This window comes from Mobula hypostoma, chromosome 27, assembly GCF_963921235.1.
Source record: "Mobula hypostoma chromosome 27, sMobHyp1.1, whole genome shotgun sequence".
NCBI classification, from domain to species: domain Eukaryota; kingdom Metazoa; phylum Chordata; class Chondrichthyes; order Myliobatiformes; family Myliobatidae; genus Mobula; species Mobula hypostoma.
Genome location: NC_086123.1, coordinates 32,664,237 through 32,686,087, shown reverse-complemented (window position 1 = coordinate 32,686,087; position 21,851 = coordinate 32,664,237). Strand labels below are relative to the sequence as shown.

General features: G+C 38.0%; 1 protein-coding gene across 1 annotated transcript in view; it reads right to left on the bottom strand.

Moving 5' to 3' along the window:
• Positions 1–21,851, bottom strand: part of LOC134338393 (aldehyde dehydrogenase, mitochondrial-like) — a 66,386-nt gene that overhangs the window by 41,062 nt on the left and 3,473 nt on the right. Inside the window, exons 2-5 of the mRNA XM_063034185.1 lie at positions 15,401–15,510; positions 11,469–11,477; positions 8,511–8,600; positions 7,664–7,848 (exon numbers count right to left, since the gene is read on the bottom strand). Of these exons, the coding sequence (XP_062890255.1) occupies positions 7,664–7,848; positions 8,511–8,600; positions 11,469–11,477; positions 15,401–15,510 (394 nt within the window). The remainder of the gene's footprint in view (positions 1–7,663; positions 7,849–8,510; positions 8,601–11,468; positions 11,478–15,400; positions 15,511–21,851) is intronic.

Here is a 21,851-nt window from a genome sequence, read left to right as displayed (position 1 = left end):
TTCTTCTGAATATTGTGTATCTAATTATGCCCACGATGCTGCTGAAGTAAGTTTTTCATTGACCTGTGCATGCATGTACTGTTGCACATGATAATATATTCAACTTGATTTTAGAAAAGGGAAGAAATCCAAAAGAAGTCAAGACTGGGATGTCTTAGCCTTATGTAGGTAAACTTACCAGACAGTTCCCGCACATAAACCATGAGAGACGTAATTGGCCTTGTCGAGGTCACTGGTGAAAACTGCCCCTGCAAGTCCATATTTGGTATCATTTGCTCATTCAATTACCTCCTCCAATGTCGTAAACTTCAGAATCTGCAACACTGGTCCAAAAATCTCCAATTAAACAAAAACTTACATTAATCAAATTAATAACTCAATTTTATAGACTTTATAATGTTTTTCTGTCGTTCTTTTTTTGGGCTTCTTCTGTTTTTCATGGATGTCTGCAAAGACCAAGCATTTTAGTTGTATACTGTATATGTTCTCTGATAATAAATGGAATCGCTTTAATCATTCGAATAGGCCTTTCTGGCCCCTGATTTAACCCTAGGCTAATCATGGGACAACTTACAATGACCAATTAACCTACCAACCGATACACCTTTGGACTGTGGGACAGAACTGGAGCACCCAGAGGAAACCCATGCAGTCACACAGAGGATGTACAAATTCAGATGGCAAGAGTTAGCTGGTAATTCCAGCACTAAATGTATCTCAGAATCAGAATGTGTGAACTTTGTTATTCTGTGGCAACAGTACATTGCAAGACTTTAAAACTTAGTATAAGTTACAAGAAAGAATAAATAGTGCCAAGGAGGAGGAGTGAGGTGTTGATTATGGACCGTTCAGAAATCTGATGGCACATGAGAAGAAGCTGTTCCTATTTAGTCAGAATTTGGATGAAATAATTACTTTAAATTATGACCCATTATTGAGTAGGATAAGAAATAATCTGGATAAGTGGGGGGCACTGAGACTGTCACTCTGGGGTAAAGTCAATGCAGTTAAAATGGTCATAGCACCTCAGTTTAATTATCTTTCTATGATGCTTCCTTTAAATATATCAGATTTGATCTACAAGCAATACAACAAAATTATCAGGGATTTTCCATGGGATAAAAAGAAGCCCAGAATTTAAAAGAGTAAGATGTGTATGTCCAGGGACATGGGTGGGCTCAGTCTACCTGACGTCAGAGCACATAAATTATCCTTTGAAATGACCAAATTAGCTAAACATTGGGACAGGGCTGATGTTGATTTAGATTGGGTAATTACAGAACGGAGCCTGGCTGCACCACATTCTCCCCTTAATATCCTCTCACAGCATGTGGAAAACAAGACTGATCTAAATCCTATACTATCTCACTCAAGGAGTGTGTGGAGTATAATTCATAAAGCTTGTAGAATGTCACATTAAAACCAGTTATACTCCTCGCTCCGGAATAACCCTGAGATATGCATTGGGAAAAGAATGGTGTACTGGAAAGAATGGAAGATGAAAGGTGTAAATACAGTCGGTGATCTCTATGAGAATGGGATTTTTATGTCATATGTGGATTTGCAGAGGAAATATAACTTTGTAGATAAAGGAAATTTTTAGAAGTATTTGCAAATAAGACATCGCGTTAGTAGCATATTCAAGAACGATGACCTACAAAGTAACCCTTTAACTGAATACTTTACATTACCACAGGAAGTTCATAAAGCATCTGTATTTTATAAAATGTTCGAGCATTCTGTGGGTGAATCGTGTAACAATCTCAAAGCAGTATGGCAGAAGGATCTTGGAAGCGATATTGAAGATAATGAGTAGTTAAATATTTTATCAAATGTGGGTAGACATATTAGGGAAGTGAGAGCGAAATCTATTCAATATAAGATAGTGCACAGATATTATTGGACACCAACTAGACTCTACAAAATGGGGATTGTTGATAATTTATGCTGGGAATGTAAAAATGAGATGGGCACATATTTTCACATGATTTGGGAGTGTTCCATGGTTCGTCCATTTTGGTGTAAAGTTCTTCATTTGTTGGGGAGTTGGTCGGGTTCCACACTGCCCTTGTGCCCACGGCTTTGTCTCCTGGGTGACAGGACAATGATACCTAATGTAAACAATGACAAGTTCCCTATTTTAAAAGTGGGTCTCATCACAGCTGCAAGAATTATATTGCAAAACTGGAAAAAACCCAGGTGTCCCACTGTGAAGGAATGGACTGAGGAAATGATTAAGATTTCATCATATGAACACATTGGGAAGAATTAACAGTGAGGGAAAAGTGCAAGACGCGTGGGATCAATTTTGGTTGTATTTTAATTTGAACTTAAATTAGAACTTCTTTCTGTTTCTAAGTTTTACTTGTCTTCCTGTCATGGGATGGCTGTGTAAATATGCTGTACTCTATCTGCTCTATGATATGTTGTGCTGCTTTGTAAAATAAGAATAAATAATAATAAAAATTTGAATTACAAAAAAAAACTGTTCCTAAAACCTGGGGTCTTTAGGCTCCTATACCTTCCCTCTAATGGTAGTAATGAGAAGAGGGCTTGTACTGGTTGATGAGGGTCCTTAATGACGGATCTTGCCGTCTTGGAGCATGAAGCTTTTAAATATCGTTTCTTTCAGATTAAGCATTTTGCCAATTTGCAGATGGATGACCTTCAAAGTTCAAAGTAAATTTTATTATCAAAATACATATATGTCACCATATACAACCCTGACATTAAATTAATAGAACAGTAACTATAACAGGATCAATGAAATTTCAAGTGGAGTGCAGAAGACAACAAACTGTCCAAATGCAAATATAAATAGCAACAAATAATGAGAATATGAGATAATGAGATCAAGTGTCCTTAATGTGAGATCATTGATTGTGGGAACATCTCAATAATGGGACAGGTGAGTGTAGTTATCCACTTCTATTCAAGGGCCTGATGGTTGAGGGGTAGTAACCTGATGTGGGTCCTGGGGCTCTTGTACCTTCTACCTGATGGCAGCAGTGAGAAAAGTGATATTTTGACACAAATTATTCCACTGAGTTTCCTCCTCATAAATACCACACATTCCTCAATTATGGCTTCATCACTAACACACCAAAGGGCAATGATTCACACAACAGCATGGCGGAGGTTAGTGTAAACACTTGTGTGAACTAGGTATGCAGGGCAGCCACTGGAAGTGGCCTATACTTAGGCATTAACTTCTTTGAGGTCTCAGAAGGGATAACAGAAAGTTTACTGGTACTTGATCTTTTCACAGCATAAAGCATTTTGTGGTCGCATTCATTTTATAAAAAAATGAAAATAAAGGTTAACATAACATAACATAAAGGAAAATAGGTGGATAATAGTGCAGATGATGAGGTAGCTGGTTTACAAACAGAGGCAATGTGTAGTGAGGAGAGGCTGTTGATGGGGCAAAATTACAGTCAACAGGATGAGTTGCAACATAAAAGGCAGACCAAATCAAAAAGGGTGAATACAGGACTGAAGATGATATATGTAGGAAGCATGTAGGATATGCTGTAAGGTAGATGAGTTTGGAGAACAGTTGCTGATTGGCAGGTATGATGTTGTAGACATCACTGAATCATGGCTGAGAGAAGATTATAGCTGGGAGCTTAATGTCCAAGGATACACATTGTATTAAAAGGGCAGGCAAGAAGGGAGAGGTAGCATTGTTGCTTTGTTGGCAAAAACTGAAATCAACTCATTAGAAAGAGGTCATGTAGAGTCGGAAGGTGCTGAATCGATATGGATAGAGCTAAGGAACTGCAAGGGTAAAAAGACCCTGATGGGAGCTATATACAGACTTCAAAACAGTGGTAAGGATGTGATCTACAAATTACAATGGGAGCTAGAAAATGCATACCAAAAGGGCAATGTTACAATAGTCATGGGGGATTTCACTATACAGATAAATTGGGAAAATCAGGCTGGTGCTGCATTCATCGAGGGGGAATTTCTAGAGTGCTTACATGATGGCTTTTTAGAACAGCTTTTGGTTGAGTCCACCAGGGGATCAGTTGTTCTGGAATGGGTGTTGTGCAATGAACCAGAATTGATTAGAGAGCTTAAGGTAAAAGGTTGTATATTGCATACATTCTTTGATATTAAATGGAACCATTGATCCTTTAGGACAAGTAATCATAATATGATCAAATTCACCCTGAAATTCAGAAGAAGAAGCTATGGTCAGATGTGTCAGTATTACAGTGGAGTAAAGAGAATTACAGAGGCATAAGAGAGGAATTGGCCAGAATTGTTTGGAAAAGAACACTGGCAGGGATGATGGCAGAGAAGCAATGGCTGAAATTTCTGGAAGCAGTTCAGAAGGCACAGGATATATACATTGCAAAGAGGAAGAAGTATTCTAAAAGCAAGATGACACACCGTAGCTAACAAGAGGAGTCAAAGCCAATATAAAAGCCAAAAAGGGGGTATATAATAGAGAAAACATTAGTGGGAAGTTAGAGGATTGGGAATACTTTAAAATCCAACAGAAAACAACTAAAAAGTCATGAAGAAGGTAAAGATGGAATACGAAAGTAAGCTAGCCAACAATATTAAAAAGGATACCCAAAGTTTCTTCAGGAACATAAAGTGTAAGAGAGAGGCAAGAGTGGATATTGGAGCAGTAGTAATGGGGGACAAGGAAATGGCAGATAAACAGTCCTCACTGTAGAAGACATTAGCCGTATGCTGGAAGTTCCAGGTGTCAGGGGTCATGAAGTGTGTGAAGTTACCATTACTAAAGAAAAGGTTCTTGGGAAACTAAAAGGTCTGAGGGTAGATCGGTCACTTGAACCAGATGGTATACACTCCATGGTTCTGAAAGGGGTAGCTGAAGATATTGTGGAGGCATTGTTAATGATCTTTCAAGAATCACTAGATTCCGGAATGGTTCCAGAAGACTGGAAAATTGCAAATGTCACTGCACTCTTCAAGAAGGGAGAGAGGCAGAAGAAAGGAAACTATAGTCTGTTAGTCTGACCTCAGAGGTTGGGAAGATGTTGGAGTCGCTTATTAAGGACGATACCTCAGGGTACTTGGAGGCACATGATAGGCTATAGTCAGCATGGTTTCCTCAAGGGAAAATCTTTCCTGACAAGTCTGTTGGAATTATTTGATGAAATAACAAGCAGGATAGACAAAGGAGAATTGGTGGATGTTGTGTACTTGGATTTTCAGAATGCCTTTGGCAAGGTGCCACACATGAAGCTGTTTAACAAGCTATGAGCCCATGGTATTACAGGAAAGATTCTAGCATGGAAAAAGCAGTAGCTGATTGGCAAGAGGCAAAGAGTGGGAATAAAGGGGGCCTTTTCTGGTTGGCTGCCAGTGACTAGTGGTGTTCCACAGGGGTCTGTGCTGGAAACATTTCTTTCCCAAATTTAAACATGATATCATTTGGGAAAACCATTGAAATGTAGTAGGGGGGTTGGTCTCTTTCCAATTCAATAAAATGGATCTTCTGGCCATTAATGTGACAAATGCAATTATTTGACAAGCTGAAGAGGATAAAGAGCTATGTTCCAATATTGGCAAACCAAAAATTGCTGTAATAGGATGGGGTTGTAAATCAAAGCGCAAAACTGTTGAAATAATATCAAAAATATCTTTCAAATTTTTCCAAGCGAGGGCAGGACCAGAACATATGAGTCAAAGAAGCCACCTCAGAGTGACATCTGTCACAAACAGGATTTATATGGGAGTAAAAATGAGCTAGTTTATCTTTAGCCAAGTGGGTCCTATGCATCACCTTGTCAGCGTATGTTTAGCACATATAGAGGAAGAGCTAACTAATTGAAGAATTTTCTCCCATTTCTCTATTGGTAAGCAAAGTTGAATTTCCCTTTCCCATTCATTCTTAATTTTATCAGATATACCTGGCTGTGTTTTCATAATTATATCATAAATGGTTGCTATTAATCCCTTCTGATAAGGATTTAAACCTACATTTTTTTCAGTGATATGGGTAGAGTGTGAAATTGGAAAGGTAGACAGCATGGTATTTAAAAAGTTTCTTATTTGTAAATATCTAAAAAAAATGGGATCTGGGCAAGTTATATTTATTAGATAACTGTTCAAAAGACATGAAACAATTATTCAAAAATACATCACAGAAACAAGTTATACCCTTCATTTTCCATATCAAAAAGGTTTGATCCATAATCGAGGATTGGAAAAAAAAATTAGATATAATAGAGCTTGATAATATAAATTTGTTCAAGCCAAAAAATTTATGACATTGGAACCACATTGGTAATGTATATTTAATTATTAGATAAACTATTTGTTTATTCAATTTAGAAAACACAAAGGGAAGTGAAGTTCCTAAAATAGAAACTAATGAAAACCCTTGTACAGAATAACCTTCAAGGTTTACCCATTGTGGACTTGGAATTATATCCCAATCTTGTGTCCAAAATATTAAATATTGAATATTAATTGCCCAGTAATAGAAGCTTAGATTCGGCAATGCCAAACCACCATCTTTCTTGGACTTCTGTAAATATCTGTTACTTAACCTGGGATTTTTATTCTGCCATATATGAGGAAATTTTAGAATCAATAGTATCAAATAAAGATTTTGGAAGGAATTGATGGCTTTCTTGCAAAATTTGCAGACAATATGAGGTTAGGTGGAGGGGCAGGGTAGTTTTGAGGAAGTAGAGAGGCTACAGATAGACCTAGATTATAAGAATGGACAAAGAAATGGCAGATGGAATACAGTATTGTGAAATGAATGGTCATGCACTTTGGTAGAAGGAATAAAAGGCTCGACTACAAAGGGACTTAGGAGTCCTTGTGCAGGGTTCCCTAAAAGTAAATTTGCAGGTTGAGTCTGTGGTGAGGAAGGCAAATGCAATGTTAGCATTCATTTCAAGAGGACATGAAAATAAAAGCAAGGATGTGATGTTGAGACTTTATAAAGCACTGGTGAGGCCTCACTTGGAGTATTGTGAGCAGTTTTGAAACCGGAGAGGGTTCTAAGGAAGTTCATGAAAATAATTCTGAGATTGAATGGCTTGTCATATGAAGAGCGTTTGATGGATCTGGGCCTGTAATCACTAGAATTCAGAAGAATGAGGGGTGACCTCAGGGCATCCTATCAAATGGCTCAAGGCCTTGACAGTTGGATGTGGAGAGGATGTTTCCTTTGGTGACAGCGTCTAAGACCAGAGGACACAGCCTCAGAATAGAGGGACATCGTTTTGGAACAGAGATGAGAAGGAATTTCTTTAGCCAGAGAGCGTTGAATCTGTGGAATTTGTCACCACAGGCAGTGTGGGGGTGAAGTCTTTATGTATATGTAAGGCAGAGGTTTATAGATTCTTGAATGAGCAGTGCATGAAGTGATTTAGGGAGAAGGCAGGAGATGGGGGTTGAGACGAAAAATGGATCAAACATGATGAAATGACAGAGCAGACTCGATGGGACAAATGGCCTAATTCTGCTCCTATCTCTGATGGTGTTACAGTTTTATAACAAATTGTTGAAACTAGTTGTTGATTCCCTTTAAAGAAGAGTCTTGGCTGGAAACATCAACTGCCTATTCATTTCCATAGATGTTGCCTGACCTGCTGAGTTCCTCCAGAATGTTGTGTGTGTTGCTTTGGATTTCCAGCATCTGCAGAATCTCTTGTGTTACCTGTGCTCCTTGCTCATTCTTGGCGTCAAATGGATTTCCCACAGTACGAAGTTTTGCCCTTTCCACGCTCTTCTCTACAAATTCGTCGTACACAGATTCTTGAACATACGTGCGTGATCCAGCACAGCAGCATTGCCCTTGGTTAAAGAACAGAGCTGTATGGGCCTCCTCAACTGCATGGTTCACTGGAGAATGGAGTAAAATCAGTTTGAATATTTTTAAATAAACATTTGCTAGGAGGGAAGAAAACTGAAAACAATTGTCATTTTCCACTGAATGAATGAAACACATAACAAGTAAGATTTTAGTTTACAGAATCTAGCAAGACCTTTTCCAAGCTCAGTTACCTTCTAATTTTCCTTCAGACTGCTAACACCTTACAAAAGCAGGGAATAAATGTCGCTTTTCAGAATGGATCTTTACTTAGGACCAGATTCAAATAATTACATTAGGGGCTCAGGAAGTTTTAGAAGAGAAAGCAAAGAGAAATTTTCATCTTTATTTTTCATTTGAAAAACACAACATTAAATATTTTAAAATGTATTTGCACACAAAGCTTTGTTAACATTTCAGATTGATCACTTTTTATTAGAAAGGCCACGAAACACTGTTTCTGCCTTCACAGGTGCTGCTGACCAGCTAAATGTTGAGCATATTTCCCTTTACAGCAGACTTACTGTTACAGCTTTTACCCTGACAAAGTTTATTGTAAACTTATTTGGCTTTAACACTGAAAAAAGGCAGAATGAGACTGAATATGATTTTTTCTCCCTCCTTCCTACACACTGATCCAATGTAATCACTAAGGTGAAATTGTGCAATTTGCAAGTTACGTAGCACTTCTTACCATCAGCATCAGAAAATATAATGTTAGGACTTTTCCCACCCAGCTCCAATGTCACCTTCTTCCTGCAGCCTGCTGGATCAGATGGCCAATCTACAAGAGATCACAAAAAAAAAAGATTTAAAACTTCTGCTCAAAGAAGATTTTTAAAAAATAAGTATAATAATTGTTCAAGAAACATAATTCAAGAAACAATATGTTACACATTGAGCAATACAAGACTACAGTTATCACTTTCTTTCATTCTAGCAAATTTATTTATAGATGTTCTAAATTACCTCAGCATAGTATCAGCTTCTGAACTTGTGTAACACTTGAAATCTCTTAACATTAATATACAAAAAAAGCATTTGAACAGAGATACACAGACAGATTATATTGTATCAGTATATCATGCTATTTTGATAACAGTGCATTCACTTGGTTGTCAACAGTTTAGTTTAAACCCTGTTGCTCATGGTGACAGAAGCAGCACACCAGCACGAAGAGAGGATTAACCATAGTCAACCTGATGGCTACAATTCTAGAAACGTTTTGTGTTTCTAGAGATCACTGAAATTACTGGAATCACCAGGGAATAGTTGGCAGGTGAAGAAACTATCTTGGTTTCAAGGCTTTGGCACAAACTAACTGTAGTTTATCTGTTGTTGGTGCGTGTACTCTTTTAGAAAGTGTAGATGAGTTTCAAGTAGCACAGGCTAACTTTAAAATGGTACTGGCTTCTGACATTTGGAGCTCCTAGTTGAGATGGCAGGTACTCAATTGTACTGTTCATGTTGGGCTGCACAGATTAATGTTAATTAGCTTGTAGAGCAGAGGTGCTACCAGCATGGCTTAAATCCGCATTGACACCCCGTGCCCATCTGGACAGTTTCAGGATGTTTTGTATTTATTTCCCAAAGTGTTTTGCAGCGTGTCTGCTCAGAATCAGAATCAGGTTTAATATCACCGGCATACATCGTAAAAGCTGTTGTTATGCAGTGGCAGTACAGTTCATAACAATAAAAAAAATTAAATTACAGTAAGTAGTACACTGTATATGTATATATATATATATATATTTATATTTAAAAAGTTAAATTAAATAGTACAAAAAGGAGTGAGGTAGTGTTCATGTGTTCAACGTCCATTCAGAAATCTGATGGCAGAGGGAAAGAAGCTGTTCCTGAATCTTCAGGTTCCTGTACCTCCTCCCTGATGGTAGCACTGAGAAGAGGGCCTGTCCTGGGTGATGGGGGTCCTCAATTTCGGATGCCAACTTTTTGAGTCAATCCTCCTTGAAGATGTCCTGGATATTATGGAGGCTACTGTCCATGATGGAGCATACTGGGTTTACCACCTATTTCGATCCTGTGCAGTAGTACACCCTCCTCCCCACCATACCAGACACTGATGCAGCCGGTTAGAATTCTCCCAGAGGTACACCTGTAGAAATTTCCAAGTGTCTTACGTGACACAGCAAATCTCCACAAACTCCTAATGAAATATAGCCACTGTTGTACCTTCTTTGTAGCTGCATCGATAGACTCTCAGAGATGTTCACACCCAGGAACTTGAAATTGCTCACCCTTTCCACTTCCGATCCCTCGATGAGGATTGTTTAAGCAGTCAGTTATAAACCATTTATCTATCTACAAGTATTGACTGCAGAAATTTGTTTGCTAAGAAAGGTGACAAGAATGGAAACAGAATGGATAATTTTTGAGAGAAGATGTAATGAGAATTTGAAAGGGATTTATGAGAGACTAAACGACTTTCAAGGGTATGTCAAAAAATCAAGTGGGTGAAAGTGCACCTTAAGAGTAAAGATAGGAGACATCATGGAGAAATAAGGAAATGGTCAAGATATTAAAAATATTCAGTCAGGATCTTAAAATGATGGTAAGGTTCAAGCTGCATATTTCTTATCTGCTTCAAAATTTATTGCTTATTTATTTATTATTATTGTTTCCTCTTTTTGTATTTGTGTAATTTGCTGTCCTCTACACTCTGGTTGAACACCCTGGTTGGGTGGTCTCCCTTTGATTAGGTTATAGTTATTATTCTATAGATTTGTTGAGTGTATGCGCAAGAAAATGAATCTCAGGGTTGTATATGGTGACATATATGTACTTTGATAATAAAATTTACTTTCAACTTTGAATCTTTTCTAAAATTCTATGTTAATCTTTTTTTTAAAATCTTTTTATTGAGTAAGTATACAAAAAAGGTAAGCCATATAAACATTAATACAATGTTAAAGTATAATAAAATTCCAAAAGATATCAATACCAAAAAGAAAATACTACAAACAATGTAATTTAAGCATAAGAAACCAAGATAACATAATAGTATACTAAATTTTATATATATCAATGGAAAAAAAAGAAAAAAAAACCCCAAAAAAAAACCCACCGTGCAGCTAACTAAAAGCAAAGCAAAGCAATGGGCTAACTTGAAACCAAACAGAGTTAAACTTAAAATCACGTCCTCAATCCCGACCTCCATTAAAAACAGTGAAAAAAAAACAAGAAGGGTAAATATTACATTAAATGAAAATATCGAATAAAAGGTCCCCAAATCTGTTCAAATTTAAATGAAGAATCATAAAGGTTACTTCTAATTTTCTCCAAATTCAAACATAAAATCGTCTGAGAAAACCAAAAAAAGGTAGTTGGAGCATTAAGCTCTTTCCAATGTTGTAAAATACATCTTTTCGCCATTAAAGTAAGAAATGCAATCATTCTACGGGCTGAAGGGGAAAGATTACTAGAAATTTTAGGTAGTCCAAAGATAGCAGTAATAGGGTGAGGAGAGATATCTATATTTAATACCTTAGAAATAATATTGAAAATATCTCTCCAAAAAGTTTCCAAAGTAGGGCAAGACCAAAACATATGAGTTAAAGAGGCTATCTGCCCCGAACATCTATCACAGAAAGGATTAATATGCGAGTAAAAACGCGCTAACTTATCTTTGGACATATGTGCTCTATGAACCACTTTAAATTGAATTAGGGAATGTTTAGCACAAATAGAGGAAGTATTAACTAATTGTAAAATCTGCCCCCAGTCATCCACAGAAATGGTAAGCTCCAATTCCTGTTCCCAATCTACCCTAATCTTATCAAGTGGAGCTTTCCTAAGTTTCATAATAATATTATAAATCATAGCCGATGCACCTTTCTGACATGGATTAAGGTTAATTATCGAATCTAAAATATATGTAGGAGGAAGCATTGGAAAGGAAGAAAGTATAGTACTTAGGAAATTTCTAACTTGTAAATATCTAAAAAAATGTATTCTTGATAAGTTATATTTATTAGATAATTGTTCAAAAGACATAAGGGAACCATCTAAAAATAAATCCAAAAACCGTAAAATACCCTTAGTCTTCCAAGTTTGAAAAGCGCGATCCGTAAAAGAGGGAAGAAAAAATATGTTACCTAAAATAGGAATCGCTAACCCGAATTGATTAAGATCAAAAAATTTTCTGAATTGAAACCAAATGCGCAAAGCATATTTAACTATCGGGTTAGAGACCTGCTTAAGACGTTTCGAATCAAAAGGGAGAGAGGAGCCTAAAATAGAGCCAAGTGTATAACCCTGAACAGATTGTAGTTCCAATGCTACCCATTTAGGAATAGATAGTATGTCCTGGTCAAGTAACCAAAATTTCATATGTCGAATATTAATAGCCCAATAATAGAATCTAAAGTTAGGTAATGCTAAACCTCCAACTCTCTTAGCTTTCTGTAAATGTATTTTACCCAGTCTCGGATTCTTATTCTGCCAAATAAATGAAGAAATTTTAGAGTCAACTTTATCAAAAAAAGATTTAGGAACGAAAATTGGTAATGCCTGAAACACATATAAAAATTTTGGCAAAAAAAACATCTTAACTGCATTAATACGACCAATCAAAGTTAAATATAAGGGAAACCATTTAGATGAAAGTTGAGTAATATGGTCTATTAATGGTAAAAAGTTAGTCTTAAATAAATCTTTGTATTTACAAGTAATTTTAATCCCAAGATATGAAAAGTAATTATTAATCAATTTAAATGGAAATTTATAATATAAGGGAAGATGTTAATTAATCGGAAAAAGTTCACTCTTACTAAGATTTAATTTATAACCTGAGAAAAGACCAAATTGTACTAATAACTCTAAAACAGCAGGAATGGATCTCTCAGGATTAGAAATATATAAAAGTAAATCATCAGCATAGAGTGATAATTTATGGGACTTTAATCCCCGAGTTATCCCAGTAATATTTGAAGATTCTCGAATAGCAATTGCAAGAGGTTCTAATGCAATATCAAATAATAGGGGACTAAGAGGACAGCCTTGTCGAGTACCACGAAAGAGAGGAAAAAAAGGTGAGTTTAAAGAGTTAGTACGAACCGAGGCTACAGGGGAGTGATATAACAGTTTAATCCAGGATATAAATTTCAAGGTAAAATTAAACATTTCAAGCACCTTAAATAAATAAGGCCATTCTACTCTATCAAAAGCTTTCTCGGCATCTAAAGAAATAACACACTCAGGAACATTTTGTGAGGGAGTATAAACGATATTTAACAATGTACGAATATTATAAAAAGAGTAACGACCTTTAATAAAACCCGTTTGGTCTTCCGAAATAATAGAAGGAAGTACTTTTTCTAGTCTATTTGCTAATAACTTAGAAAAAACTTTAGAATCAACATTTAATAAAGATATTGGTCTATAAGATGCACATTGAGCAGGGTCTTTATCCTTCTTTAGTATTAGAGAAATTGATGCTCTATTAAAAGATTCAGGAAGTTTACCAAGTTTCAAAGAAGCCTCAAAAACCCTACAGAGCCAAGGAATCAATAAAGAAGCAAAACATTTATAAAATTCAACGGTAAACCCATCAGGGCCAGGAGCTTTCCCCAGATTCATAGAAAAAATAACATTCTTAATCTCATCCATTGTAATGGAAGTATCTAATGAAGAAGACATATCCTGTGAAATCTGAGGGAAGTCTAACTTATCTAAAAAATCATTCATATATTTAGAATCTCGAGGAGACTCTGATTGATATAAAGAAGAATAAAAATCACAAAAGGTTTGATTAATCCCCACATGATCCAGTATCAATCGATCATTTTGGTTATAAATCTGATTGATTTGAGATTTAACATAATTAGATTTCAATTGATTAGCCAGCAGCTTGCCAATTTTGTCACTGTGAACATAAAAGTCACTTCTTGTTTTCTTTAATTGGTTTACAATCGAGGACAAGAGTAGTAAACTGTGTTCCATTTGAAGTTCAGTTCTTTGTTTGTATAACTCCTCAGAAGGAGCCATAACATATTTCTTATCAATTTCTTTAATCTTGTCCACAATTGCCATCTCCTCCTGCTTCTGTTTCTTCCTCAAAGCAACAGAATACGAAATAATCTGACCCCGAATATAGGCTTTAAAAGTGTCCCAAAGAGTGTTAACCGAAATATCTTCTGTATGGTTAATTGTAAAAAAAAGCTCAATCTGTTCATTCATAAAATTAACAAAGTCCGAGTCCTGAAGCAACAGCGAATTAAAACGCCATTGTCTATTATTTGGTATATTGGCCATAATTTTAATAGAAAGCTTAAGTGGAGCATGATCCGAAATGGTTATAGAATCATAATCACATTTAATCACTGAAGGAATAAGACGAGAATCAATGAAAAAATAATCAATTCTTGAATAGGAATGATGAACATGTGTAAAGAAGGAAAAATCTTTTTCCTGAGGATGCAGAAAACGCCAAATGTCCGTCGACCCAGAATCAGAAAGGAAAAAATTAATCAGATTTGCAGATTTATTAGGTAAAGTCCGTAAAGGAGCCGAACGGTCCAAAGCTGGAGACAAACAGGTATTAAGATCTCCGCCCCAAATCAATGAAAACTCGTTCAAATTCGGAAACTGATCAAACAATGATTTATAAAATTCCGGACAATCCATATTAGGAGCATAAACATTAACCAAAACTACTTTTTTATTAAATAGTAAACCACTAACCAATAAAAATCTACCATTCGGATCAGAGATAATATCCTGTTGTATAAAAGTAACTGAGGAATCTATAAAAATAGAGACGCCTCGAATCTTAGCATTGGAGTTCGAATGAAACTGTTGTCCCTTCCAGAATTTGAAAAAACGTAGTCTGTCCCCCCTCCGTACATGGGTCTCTTGTAAAAATAAAATTTGTGCTTTAAGTCTCCGGAACACTTTAAAAACTTTTTTCCTTTTAATAGGATGATTAAAACCATTAGTATTCCAGGAGACAAAATTAATAATAGACTCCATAAATCCTAAAGTCAACCCCCAACAAGGAGGATTGACGATAGGCGCGACCCACAAACCCGGAGAGGAAACAGAACATACAAAAGATACCGGGAAAAAGGACGCAACCAGTACTTCAATAATGTATATAGCCCAAAGAGAAACAAACTAAAACGTGAAGCCCCTCCCACCACCCCGCCCCAAAACCCCAAGGCAAAATCTAAAGCAGACCCGCCAGAAAGAAGCAAGCGCTAAAACTACCCCCATGGCTTCCGGTATACGCTCCCTAAAAAAAAAGGTATAAATATGAAAAGGATCAGCTAATTGTAAAACAGTAAAAAAGTAAGTAAAAAAAAGTTAGCTCAATTAAAATACACACAGAACAGAACAAAAGCCGGAAAATATATATTAAAAAAAACCACAATAAACCTCAAACCCATGAATAGACACAGCAACAAGAAAAAATAGGATTATTGACATAAAGTGGTTATAAAAAGCAAAACAGAATAAAATTTAAAAAAAACTACAAAATTTAAGGCCACACAGGAAATACGTAAGATGACAAAAGGGAAGTAACCACCCAGAATCCCCTATGTTAATCTTAAAGTGTTTCCAAACTGATCTCCGTGGATCCTGTAAATGTAACTTTATCTACGTCCATACGGGAGGCAATAGCCGCGCCTGCAGTTGGTCCAAAACCAGGAATGATATTGACAATTCCTGGTGGACTTCCAGCCCGTATTGAAGAGAAAAGGTCAACACAGGCATTAAGATAAAACAACAATTATTTTATTAATGATCCAATCATGAATACCGTAACAGCAAATACTGATATCCGTATTTACATTGTATTTGCTTCATTAAAATTCAGGAAACTCTGTGTCTGTTTTGAGTGGTTATGATCAATACTGAGCAATCCTCTGATGACCTTCCCGAATATTTCAAGGCAAGAAGAAAGACTCCTTGTAACACCCGTGTTGTCCTATCTCATGTGAATGGTTGCCGCACTCTTTATGAGAAAAATCAAATTACGTAGCACGACACTAAGTGCTTTTAGGCCATCAGAAGCTCTAGATATCAGAAGGAGGCAGTGAATAGAAACACAAACTTTGGGAGACAATTTTTGTTTATATAAGAAAAAGACATAAAAATGTTTACATGAGTAAGAACACTTCAAAATTCCAACATTCTGTTTATATTCCAAATCTCAGATATCAACAAAAACCTAATTCCTGTTCAGTTAGAATTAGTGGTATTCATTAGAATAACCTTCGTTACTCCAATTTCTCTAGCTAACAAGATCTAGTGTTATTCCCTAGTTGAAGGTTTACAGACAAACCTTTCCCTTTTATTTATCCCTAATTAGAAAACCAATTGAATTTCTATTCTTAAGTATCATGGTTAACTTCAGTTTCAGTTCAAGTCAGCATTTCTACAAATTCTAAAATTATGTATCTATACTACCTTCTCCTTTCATAACAATTCTCCGAAATCACAACTGTTAAACAAAGTAAATCTCATTCAGTAACTTATCAGTCTTTGCGCAAATAATCAGTTCCTGCAGAAAATCAAGTTCAGATCATAAGACCATAAGACGTAGGAGCAGAATTAGGCCATCTGGCCTATCAAGTCTGCTCCACCATTCAGTCATGGCTGATCCTTTTTTTTCTCCTCCTCAACCCCAGTTCCTGGCCTTCTCCCCGTATCCTTTGATGCCATGTCCAATCAAGAACCTATCAATCTCTGCCTTAAATGCACCCAACGACCTCTGCTCCACAGCGGCACATGGTAATAAATTCCACAAATTCACCACCCTTTGGCTAAAGAAATTTCTCCGCTTCTCTGTTTTGAAAGGGCGCCTCTCTATCCTGAGGCTGTGCCCTCTTGTCCTAGACTCTCCCACCATGGGAAACATCCTTTCTACATCTACTCTGTCTAGGCCTTTCAACATTCAAAAGGTTTCAATAAGATCCCCCCTTGTCTTTCTGAATTCCAGTGAGTACAGACCCAGAGCCTTCAAACATTCTTTGTATGATAACTCTTTCATTCCTGGAATCATCTTTGTGAACCTCCTCTGGACCCTCTCCAATGCCAGCACATCTTTTCTAAGATGAGGAGCCCAAAACTGTTCACAATACTGAAGGTGAGGCCTCACCAGTGCCTTATAAAGCCTCAGCATCACATCTTTGTTCTTGCATTCTAGATCTACTGTAATGAATGCTAACATGGCATTTGCCTTCCTCACCACCGACTCGACCTGCAAGTTAACCTTTAGGGTGTTCTGCACAAGGTCTCCCAAGTCCCTTTGCATCCCCGATTTTTGGATTTTCTCCCCGTTTAGGAAATAGTCCACACGTTTATTTCTACTACCAAAGTGCATGATCATGCATTTTCTAACATTGTATTTCATTTGCAACTTTCTTGCCCATTCTCCTGATCTGTCTAAGTCCTTCTGCATCCTACCTGTTTCCTCAACACTACCTGCCCTCCACCAATCTTCACATCATCTGCAAACTTGGCAACAAAGCCATCTATTTCATCATCTAAATTATTTATATACAGTACAAAAAGAAATGCTCCCAACACCGACCCCTGCGGAACACCACTAGTCATTGGCAGCCAACCAGAAAAGGATCCTTTTATTCCCATTTGCTGCCTCCTATCAATCAGCCATTGCTCTAACCATGTTAGTAACTTTCCTGTAATACCATGGGCTCTTAACTTGGTATGCAGCCTCATGTGTGGCATCTTGGCAAAGGCCTTCTGCAAGTCCAAATATACAACATCCACTACATCCCCTTTATCTATCCTACTTGTAATCTCCTCAAAGAATTCCAACAGGGTCATCAGGCAGGATTTTCCCTGAAGGGTACCATGCTGACTTTGTACTATCTTGTCCTATGTCACCAAGTACTTCATCACCTAATCCTTAACAATTGACTCTAAGATCTTCCCAACCACTGAGGTCAGGCTAACTGGTCTATAATTTCCTTTTTGCTGCCTTCCTCCTTTCTTAAAGAGTGAAGTGACATTTGCAATTTTCCAGACCTCTGGCGCCATGTCAGAGTCCAATGATTTCTGAAAGATCATTTCTAATGCCAACACAATCTCTAATGCTATCTCTTTTAGAACCTGAGGGTGCAGTTCATCTGGTCCGGGTGACTTTTGTACTTTTAGGTCTTTCAGCTTTTTGAGCACCTTCTCTCTTGTAATAGTAACTGCACCCACTTCTCTTCCTTCACACACTACAACATCAGGCACACTGCTAGTGTCTTCCACAGTGTCATCAGCCATCTCCTTGTCCCTCATTATTATTTCTCCTGCCTCATTTTCTAGTGGTCCTATGTCACCCTCATATCTCTTCTATTTTTAACAAACTTGAAAAAACTCTTACTGTCCACTTTGATATTATTTGCTAGCTTGCTTTCATATTTCATCTTTTCCCTTCTAATGATTTTTTTTTCGTTGCTCTCTGTAGGTTTTTAAAAATTTCCCAATCCTCTATCTTCCCACTAATTTTTGCTTTGCTGTATGGCCTCTCTTTTGCTTTTACAATAGTTTCTACTTCCCTTGTCAGCCACAGCTGTACTATTTTAAATTTGAGTATTTCTTCATTTTGGAATACACATGCCCTGCACCTTCCTCATTTTTCCCAGAAACTCACGCCATTGCTGCTCTGCTGACATCCCTGCCAGCAGCTCATTCTGATTTGCTTTGGCCAGCTCCTCTCTTGTACCATTGTAATTTTCCTTACTCCACTGAAATACTGTTACATCAGATTTTACTTTCTCCCTATCAAATTTCAAGTTGAACTCAATCGTATTGTGATCACTGGTTCCTGAGGGTTCTTTTACCTTAAACTCCCTAATCACCTCCAGTTCATTACGTATCACCCAATCCAGTATAGCTGATCCCCTAGTAGGCTTAACGACAAACTGCTCTAAAAAGCCATCTCTTAGGCATTCAACAAACTCACTCTCTTGAGTTCCATTACCAACTTGATTTTCCCAAACAACTTGCACGTTAAAATCTCTAATGACTATCATAACACTGCCCTTTTGATACGCCTTTTCTATTTCCTGTTGTAATCTGTGATCGACCTCCCAGATACTGTTGGGAGGCCTGTATATAAATGCCATCAGGGTTCTTTTACCCTTGCAGTTTCTTAACTCAACCCACAAGAATTCAACATCTTCCGATCCTATGTCACATCTTTCTACAGATTTGATGCCATTCTTTACCAGCAGAGCCACGCCTCCCCCTCTGCCTACCTTCCTATCCCTCCGATATAACGTGTAACCTTGGACATTCAGCTCCCAACTGCAACCATCCTTCAGCCACGATTCAGTGATGACCACAACATCGTGCCTGGCAATCTGTAATAGTGCAACAACATCATCCACCTTATTTCTTATACCACATGCATTTAGATACAACACCTTGAGTACTGTATTTGTTATCTTTCCAGATACTGCATCTTTAATTATTTGATACTCACCCTGCTGACTGCAACTAAGTCCCATCACCTGCCTGCCCTTCCTGACATTCTGACTGCACGCTAATTTTACTTTTTTACCATCCATCCTTTTCTGAGTCCCTTCACTGTGGTTTCCACACCACTGCCAAATTAGTTTAAACCCTCCCCAACAGCCCTAACAAACCTGCCCGCAAGAATATTTGTCCCCCTTGGGTTCAGGTGCAACCTATCACTTTTGAACAGGTCATATTTCCCCCAGAAGAATCCCAAAGATCCAAGAACCTGAAGCCCTGCCCCCAGCACCAGCTTCTCAGCCAAGCATTTATCTGCCAAATCATCCTGTTTCTACCCTCACTGCCACATGGCACAGGCAGCAATCCAGGAATTACTATCCAGGGGTGGGGGGGGGGGGGAGGTCTTGCTTCTCAGCTTTCTACCTAGCTCCCTAAATTCTCTTTTCAGGACCTCTTTGCTTTTCCTTCCTATGTCGTTGGTACCAATACGTACTAAGACATCTGTCTGCTCCCCCTCCCTGTCCAAAATGTTATGGATGGGATCGGAGATGTCCCTGACCTTGGCACCAGGGGGACAGCATACCATCCATGTGTCCCATTCACATCCACAGAATCTCCTGCCTGTCCCCCTCACTATCAAGTCCCCTATCACTGCTGCTCCCTTCTTCTCTCTCTCTCCCTTCTGTACCATGGAACCAAGCTCGGTGCCTGTAACCTGGTCGCCGTGGCATTCTCCCGGGAGGTCATCCCCCACAAAAGTATCCAAAGCGGTATAGTTGTTTTTGAGGGGAATGGCCACAGGGTGTCCTGCTTTAACTGCCTATTTCCATTTCTCCTGAAAGTCACCCAGCTACTCGCCTCCTGCAACTTCGGGGTGACTCCTGTCCTGTAACTTTGATCAATTATCTCCTCACTCTCCCATAAAAGCCAAAGGTCATCCAGTTGCCGCTCCAGATCCCTAACACGGTCTTCAAGGAGCTGCAGCTGGATGCACTTCACACAGATGTAGAACCCTGGCAGACTCTGGGTCTCCCAGTTTCTCCGACATCCGGCACGAAGAGCACACCACCGCCATTTAAGTGGTACAGTAAGAGAGAAAAAAAGATAAAAAGGAAATCTAAACAGACGCTTGACACAGAGCCAACACCTCTTCTGAGCCACAGCCTGGCACTTCTGCTCTCGCCACTAGCCTAGTCCTGACAATGGCCGCTCGGCTTATCCTTTCTGCACTTTTATTTAATTTGTAGGGCTCTATTGATGCCACTGATAGGCCCTGTACATCCGATCCTTCTGAATGAAAATAAACTTATCCATCCAACCATATTAAATCCTGAAACATTTTGTTCCTGCACTGGTTCTTCATCTTGGGTGGCTCGCCATCTTGTTTCTTGTTTCAATGGATGAAATAGTTGATCATCCACGGAAAGTCAATTCACAATGCTTACACAAAAAAACCTGACCAAATCCCGAGGTATGATTTAACAGAACTAATTCCCGGTTACATGGTAGAGATCTTGGACACTCGTCTCTGCCGATACTGTCTTGTTACGGCCATGGCTTCGATAGATCTTTTATCGTTATCCTCTCTCCTCCAGGGGTTTCACCCTGAGGTTTTCAAGTAAGTCAGGTAGAGACACTCACTACTAATTCCATTTTTAACAGTTTATACTTTTAGGTTCTAATACTTTGCTGCATTTCTCTCGCTTTCCTGTGCTGCGCCAGCCACGCCTTGTTCTCGCATAACTTTTTATTCCCTTTAAGTTCCTTTTTATAAATTCGGTAATCTTCATTTTCATCCCTCCACAGGTGAAGCTTTTTAATATTACATCCTTGGGTTTAATTAACCTGGGTTACATCCTCATTAGCATTAAAACAGAAAAAAATTCTATTTTAACCAATTAATTTAGGGATGGAGCCTTCTTGCCTATCACTAATGTCAATTTGGGGACGTACACTAGGACAAGTGAATACACAATAATTGACAGTGTGGTGCCAATGAACAAAAGGACCTTGGACTATGCATCCATGGATCCCTAAATGTGTTAAGAGGCCAATGAAAGTTCTATCAAAAGAGCCGTCGATAGAAAGTTTAGGGTTTGGATTCAGCAGAAAAAAATGGAATGATGTTGTATTTTTGTGTTAGGATGACGTGCAACTTCTTACAACCTTATGTTCTCAGATAGGAGCTGCCTTCGCCTGCCTGCTGGTATCGATGGTATGCACTGGAGTTAAGGTACAAATCCATTGAAAAGCATAAATGTTCAGGAACAGAAAATGCTGGATCTACAGATCTAGCAGCATCTGCAGAAAGAGAAGCAGTTAATATTACAGGTTGGCGATCCCTTTATCAGAGTTGCATATGGGGGAATCTGGTGATTTTTTTGATCTGCAGGTTCTTTTAGAAGTCCAAGAATGATTGAAAACTTGTGGCTTCATGATCATTGATTTGACTTTTAAACATGGAACAGATACAGAGCACACCAGAATCCAAATCAGGTTTGTTATCCACGGCACATGTTATGAAACTTGTTAACTTAGCAGCAGCTGTACAATGCAATACATGAGAATATAGAAATAA